We start from the raw sequence: 7,754 nt of genomic DNA on the forward strand, positions 1-7,754 counted from the left end.
GAGGCTAATAGTGTTGGATGCTGTAGTGTTCATGAGAGCTAAGTTTAGTGAAGAGGGTATGGAGAAAGTTTCTGACCTTTGACCTGGATGAGAGTTGTTTGGGTGGAGTGATGGGGTGGAATCTCTCACACTGTTTCTAGAATTGTGATTGAGAGGTGTATCCTTGTCTGTAATGACATGGAAACATGCAAAATATCATGTCCCCTGCCTGTTATAGCTGAGGTAAGAGTATGTAATCCACACATGTGTTTTCTTTTGACACTTTGCTGGATTTGATCACCAAAGAGCCCTGTGGTCCTTATTTGACACTGGTCTGTAATACGGGAACAGTAGAGAAGCAAAGAAATCAGATGCAGAGCAGGGGCTGGGGAGATATTCAGTCACTAAAGTGCTGGCAAAGCCTTGCAGGTCTAAGGAGCTGAGTTTGATTTGCATATGTCTTTAAAGTGCTGAGTGCTGGGGCTGCAGAGATGGTTTAGCCCTGAAGAATGCTTGCTGTTCTTCCAGAGGACCTGAGTTCTATTCCTAGCATCCATAGCTGGTGACTATCAACCGCCTGTAACTCCAGGGATCTCATACCTTCTTCTGGACTCAGGGCATATGCACACATGGAGTCTACTGCCCACCTCCTCCCCCCCTAAAAAAAATCCAAGTGCAAGTGTGGTGGAGCACACTCGTAACCCCAGTGCTGGGAGGGCTGGGGCAGGCATGGCCCAGGGGCTCACTGTCCAGCCAGCCTAGCCGCACTTGGCAAGTTCTAGGTCAGGAGAGACTATGCCTGAAAAAACTTGTGGGCAGAACCTGAGGAACCTCTAGCTTCCACAGTCACATGCATACATGTGTTTATGTGTCCTTATAACATGCACTTGTATACATAGTGAACATGTGCATGGACACACACACATAGACACAGACATGCACACGCATACACAGAGAGCAGGGGGAGGAAGAGAGAAAGACCAGTTTGCAAGGCTTCTTACACCTCAGAGTTGGGACTGAGAGCAGTTCTTCTTTCGTACCCCGTGTTCACACTGTTCCTGTAGGTTGAGAACCTTACATCTTTCATTTGCTGCCATCAGTGCAGAGCTGTGTGGCCCAGGCAGCCACCTCTCCTACAACCTGCTACTCAGTATTTTCTGCAAATCCCCACACGCATAGCATTTCCTGCTCTGGGGGAGGGGGAGGGAAGAGATTGTACCCTCTATCCTTTATAAGACCCACCTTCCTTCATCTTAGAAAATGAAGTGTCTCTCCTCCCCTCCATGGCACCTCCTTTCTTATCTTCTAATTTCCCTTTGAACTATGATTTTCTAACATTGTCCTCATTCTAGAAATGTCCTTAGATAATCTCGTTTTCCCTCTCAGCTTTAAACTCACTAATATGTCCCTGCCCACCAGTTCGATCTCCATGTAAAGTCTAAATTTGCCTCTTGAGTTTTCTATTTTCTGAACATCTTCTATCTTTGGAACCTTCAAGCACATCTGGTTAACCTACTTTTCATTCTTCAAACCCATTCCACTCCGTGTGGTCCAGCATTGATTAGTGAAACCCACATAAATGCTTAGCCTGGGAGAAGACAGCCACTTTCCTGAATGTCCACCGGTAACTGGACCCTTCCACCTCAGAATTTCTCCATGTGTGGCACCTCTCTGTCATGGTCTACAGAACATCCTTTCTTGTCTGTCTCACTCATCCTGTCTTCCTGTCAGCATTGCCATGAGTCTGATTGTCTGACTGAAACTTTCCAGCACTTAACCTTTACTTTGGAATTAAAATGACTCAGCCTGGCTTCAGGCCTCCTGTGATCGGCTCTGTGGGGCCCGTCCATCTGAGGTCTTATAAACTTCCTCACATGCATCCTAGAGCCCAGACATCCTCCTGGAGTTCTTGCAAGTCCAGGCAGCCAGTGTCTTCAGGGAGGTGCCTCTTGAGCTCCTTCCTGTTCATCCTACAGTTATGCTCAGGATCTAACTGGGCGACACAGCACTCCTCATGTGAATTTGCCAGCTTAGAGTCACATGTGCCTCATTTTATGCTTTCAGAACCTCCGCTGTGCTATTGTTAGTTGTTTTATGCTCAGCTTAGGATTAATTTTTTCCCTAAGACTATTGGTTTTCCCGATGATCAAAGGTTATGTAACCTTCTTCGTTATGAATTTAAATAATGTGTAAATAGAATCACAGTGCTCATTATTCTAATGGAATATGAAATCCATTACTAGATTATTGCAGGTATAAAAAAGAGGGCTTGCGAAGGGTATGTAGCATTGACATTTGCATAGGAGTCAGGGCAATGGATGTGAGATAGTTTACCTCAAAAGGCTCATCATGTGCACTGCCCATGCACAGTCAAATACTGCTGTGAAGTACTTTTTCCTTGTCTCAGCAAAATTCATTTCTTCACTTTGCAATAGTTTGAGAGACTTATGAAAAAGACACACAGAGAGAACTTTCTATAAGAATGGTAGGTATTCTTTTTAAAAGATAACAGGGAAGAGTTAAATATGGCTGTAGTGTGGAGAGTACATTTAAATTAGGGCTTTTTAGTAAAAAATTCAAGAATGAATAAAAACTTTATATTTTCTTTCTTTTTCTTTTTCCTTTCTTTTCTTTTTTAAGTAGAGAGGGTCTCAGTGTAGCATAACTATATAAAATGCTAAAAATTTCAGGGCTTTTTGTTTCCAGTGGAGCTAGAGATAGATGCCAGGGTCTGGCACATGCTGGTAACTCTTACAGCACTGAGATGCACCCAGGTCTTGTCTTCTTCCTAATGTGTAAAATAACATTTCCTTGTAGCTTCAATTTACTATCATCCTGTGTGTTTTTAATAATATCTTTTACCTTTCTGATGTTTAAGAGGTCATTACTACATATCAGCCCACATCAGGGGTAAGGGTTTATGACTGGTCCTTTTTTTTTTTTATTGTAAGGAAAAATTAAAATATTTCATGTGTATATTCTCAGAGCTACATTTTTCTCATTTACTGTATATCTAATAACATGGTTAGCTATAAAAACACTTTTGAGATTGTGCAGGTTTCTCAAACCAAGTAAGGAAAAGTACAGGCATTGCAGCCAATAGGATGCTATGTCTGCATGTGCTGTGTGCGAACACCAGATGGGTGAGATTGTCAATAGCGCCACCCAGTGGGAAAGTGACCGCACAGTTCCTTGGGTGAATACTTAAAATCCTTGCAAACAGCCTGAGGGAGAGAGTTGATTTTCTGGAAAGCAAATAATTTACATATTCACAGCATATCACTTATGACACATAGGCAGGTGTACCTTCTCCTTAACCTCTGTTCAAAAAGCAAAAGAGTGTCTTAAAAAAAATAACCCAACGTTTTTCATTGTGAAACATAAAATACACGCAGCCTAGAAAATGGAAACACAGGACTTAGCCTATGGAGCCGTCCTTAAGCTCCAGAAGGGAATGCTGGTCTATTCCTGTTGGCTGCAGGTACTGCTGTGCACCCCATAGCACTTGCCAGCCTCCTGAGAGGCTATTACTTTTATAAGAGAGCACGAGAAAGAACAATCTGAGGGCCGGTGACTGGGAAGATTTGGTTGAACAGGAGCACAGGACGCGTCGTTTCTCTGAGTGTTTGTAAGTCTACACATTGGCTAGAGCTTTTGTGATAATCCCTGCCACTCAGGTTAAACACTGTGATTATTTGGTTCCTCTGGAAAGTACTACATTCTGAACAATGCATTTGAAAGTGTCTGCAGAGCTACACATCTCTGATGCACAGCAGTAACTTGTTTCCACACAATTCCAGGACGTTAGCTTATTGCCAGTGGGTGGACAATCTCAATGAGACCCGGAAGATGCTGTCACTTAGTGGTGGTGGTCCCTTCAGTAACCTGCTCAGGTGGGTCGTGTGCCACATAACAAAAGGAATTGTGAAGCGGGAGATGCACGGCCACGGCATTGGCCGCTTCTCGGAGGAAGAGATTTACATGCTGATGGAGAAGGACATGCGGTCTTTAGCGGGGCTTTTGGGTAACGTACCACACCTTCTATATTTTCTGTGCTTTCTGTTGCATGACTAGTAGAGTGTTGCTGGTTTATGAATTTAACTTGCTTAGGGGTTTTGCTCCCACATGTAGGTTGCATTTCCACCATTTAACCAATCTCCCAGAGTAATCTCTGGTGTTAGATTTTAGAGTATCCACGGAGGACCCCGTGAGAGCATGTGGAGGACATTTTGGCATTGGGACTTGGCTGCAGGGGATTCTGGCTGTGCTGTGAGGATAGGTGATTTTGAGCAAGGAACCTCTTCTATTTATATGCAGATCAGGCTGCTTATAAGCACTTCCTCATGTAACATTTACACAGACTTGGTGACAGCCTAGCTTCTGACCTGTTGTGCGCATGTGCATGTGTTGATCCTTGCCATCTTATGCTGTTCATTCTGGTGTGTATCCTTGTTTTTCTTCTTCCTAACATGTGTTATCCAAGATGTTGCATTTTTTTTTTGGACACTGTGGGCTAAATTGTGTCTGGGGAGCTCCTTAGAGAGGCAAAGAGCCTTAAATGTCCATGAGCTGGTGAGGGGGATTTATTCCGTTCACCAGATGGCTACAGATAACCCGGGGCTGCTGTAGTTCTACACTGGGCGAGCTTGATTCTTGGCTATGATGATTCACAAAGAGACTGTCCAAAGCAGTAGCACAGATGTGAACCCATGTCCTCTGATATGGGACTGTTTAATGGACTCAGTGGGACTTCTGGTTTTATTTTCAGAACTTGATTTTGTTCACTAGTCCTCCCTTTCTGGTAATGATGTCCAGATCTGTCACCATTCCCACTGTAGAGCATGTTAAATTCCTTGCCTCCAAGAGGAACTGGGGTGTGGGTTTTTTTTTTTTTGGTTGAAACCTACCTGGTATGTTAGAAGTGGAGGCTTTGTGGACATAAGAATCCCTATTGCAGAGTGGTCTACGCTGACCACTGACTTGATTGTTCCACATTCCAGATACTTGCTAGACCTGGAGTCCTCCATTTGGTGCCTTGCTCTGGAAATCGTGGTCTCGATCTCAGATGACCGACCCTTAGTGGAATCCTTCTTCCTTAGGCGTGTCTGTGTCTGTTTCTGATTTATTACTCTTCCTCTCCAGTTTATGATTTTAGAAACCTCCACAAATGAGGAGTTGAGTTTCAGAGTCATTATTATAGCCAAGATTGTGGCATTAAAAGCCTTTTGAACAATTGAACAACATTGATTTCTTAACCAGAGCATTGGTGACTATCACTCTGCTAGAAGTGTTTCTTGTTCGGAGAAGTTTAGAGAGCAGGGTGATGGTGGTAATGGCTACCGACACTTTCTCTGAGCACTCAGTGACTAAGCTCTGTTCCCATCACCATGCATCCCTTATGGCTAGGCTGGAAGCCTTGTAAGCATGGGAGTTTGCCCTCACCCATGGCTCATTTGCTATGGTTTCAGACATCAGTGGTTGACTATAGTCTGAAGGGGAGGTCCCACTTCATATTTGTTTTCAATTGGGTGCTGTTCTGACTACTATGATGGATTCTCCAGGACATGCTCTGTCTAGGAAATAGGTGACTCCTCTCTGTCTACTGCTGTCACAGCTAATACTCACTGCCACTTAGTAGCAACAAATCCACTGTTGTGAGGAGTGAAAATGCTTGTGTTGAAGTAAGCTTCAGTTCACTTAAACGGAATTTGCACTTAACATCATTAGAATAATGATGAATTAGGAAAACTGTTTTTGTTTGAAACAAAAACCTTTTTTCTTGACTTTAAATTTGTCAATTATAGAAGTTTGGGAAGGTTCAGAAAAGAACAGAGAAAGAAAGCAAGTCAAAATAATTTTACAACTAATTGCTAACCAAAGTACTATTTGATGCTAACCATTTGATGTCTAGCCTTTTAATACTTTTATACATAATTTTGAAACACACACACATATATATGTATACACACATTTTTATTTTATTTTTTCTATCATTAAATATTCTGTACCATGTGACTATATGTCTGCATCACAGTTGATGCCAGAAAAACTTATCAAATTCCACTTTGCCTACTGTTTGTCTTATACTTTTGTTCTGTTAATGCTGAGTCTATAGATACATTAAAAACAAACAGAAAATAAGACAGCATGAGAATAAGATTTGTATTTCTGTGTCTAGTATTAACAAAGAGATCCTCAGCTGGGACCATTAGGTATGAAGTAGAGACCATGGGATCCAGGACAAGTCAAACTACGTTACGCATTTGATAATGGAGAAAACGGAAGCATACACAGGCCGAGTCACACTGTTAGGCAGAAGTGAGACAGGGATCAAATCCGGAACATTAGGCTCAAGAGATTATTTTCTACCTGCTGAGTGCTTGCATGGCTTGGGTTCTAGAACTCACATCTGGATGGTGAGGGAATACAGAAAGGTCAGACGCACATACAGGAAAACTGGGACTGGGTGGTCTGGGCTGTGTGATGGAGAAGCTGTAGCACCTGAAGCTCTGTGTGTTTCTCATACAGGATTGAATAAGAAGGCAGGCCGAGTCAAAGACCCAGGTTTAGGTAATCACGGTGAGAATGTCTCTGTGGGAATGCTTCAGACTTAAATATGGAGTGAGAGGACAAAGCTATGGTAGACATTTTCTGCATGTCCTATCAACATCTGTTCACAAATGAGGAGGGAAGGGTTTGCCATTCTCATGGGGCTGAGGCACTGGGGTCTTTGACATGGCTCCCTACTACCCAACTGTGACCCCAAGTTTCCTCATGGATTTACTTGAAGTGACTCTTTATCATTTCAGGGTGGCATCTTCAGAACATTTCCTGAAGTAGACAGAGCTTAGACTTTCAAATTAAGGAGTGGTCTCCAAAGTGATGTTTAAAGAATGTTTTATTTGCTTTCTCCTCGAAGTGGGCTACAGAACAGTCTTTGGTTGTCTGAGAATGTAGCTCTGTGGTATAGCACTTGTCCAATGTAGAACTCTGGGCTCCATCCCCAAAGACTGAAAAGAAAAGAAAACAAAACAAATATAGATGTGTTTGTAAACTGAGTTGTACCATCCATTGGTAGGCATGCCTTTAAGAGCCTGCTTAGATAAGAGCTCACTGATAAATTTGACTTATAAATGGGAGTGAGAAAAGCTGATTTCCAGAAGGCACCACTTGCTTAATAAAAAGTTTATTGTGCATTTTCTAGTGTGAAGTATTTCTTTTGAGTCTGAAAATAGCTTAGGGTTTCTTTGGTCTTCAGTCCTTATTGATATCCGGTTGGCACACTTGTAAAAACCATATCTATTGGTTATTTCAATAAGCATTTGTGATCTTGATTATTTAATGAAGGGTAAATGATGCAAAGTAGTGTGTCCTGTCAAGAATCAGCTTCCCAGCCCCTTCCTAAGCATAAGTAATTACAACATGGTGCAGTTTTACAGAATGGTTACATAGTATTGTTGGATAGAAGGAATCACTACTTCTGTTTTTCAAGTAAAAAAAAGATGATACTTGGATGGTCACTGAGTTCACAGTTAAGTTATTTATAGATGGTTAAAATATTACCAAAGAATAACATGGAAAAGCATTTGTGATGAGAAATAGAAAATCTCTAGCCCTTGTGGTTCTCAGACCTTCTCATCACAAACCAAGACTGTTTTGAAAAGTATATTTCATAATGTAGACCAAAGTTAAGTGCTATTATTTTGAAGTGTGGAGGTGGTCACCTAATGTGTGTGTGTGTGTGTGTGTGTGTGTGTGTGTGTGTGTGTGTGTGT

At 42.1% G+C, this 7,754-nt stretch overlaps 1 protein-coding gene across 1 annotated transcript in view; it reads left to right on the forward strand.

Annotated features, from left to right (window-relative positions):
- Nucleotides 1-7,754, forward strand: part of Faxc (failed axon connections homolog, metaxin like GST domain containing) — a 49,219-nt gene that overhangs the window by 19,903 nt on the left and 21,562 nt on the right. Inside the window, exon 4 of the mRNA XM_028781383.1 lies at nt 3,780-4,003. Coding sequence (XP_028637216.1) covers nt 3,780-4,003 — 224 coding nt within the window. The remainder of the gene's footprint in view (nt 1-3,779; nt 4,004-7,754) is intronic.

This window comes from Grammomys surdaster, unplaced genomic scaffold (genome assembly GCF_004785775.1).
Source record: "Grammomys surdaster isolate TR1022 unplaced genomic scaffold, NIH_TR_1.0 97, whole genome shotgun sequence".
Classification (NCBI taxonomy): Eukaryota; Metazoa; Chordata; class Mammalia; order Rodentia; family Muridae; genus Grammomys; species Grammomys surdaster.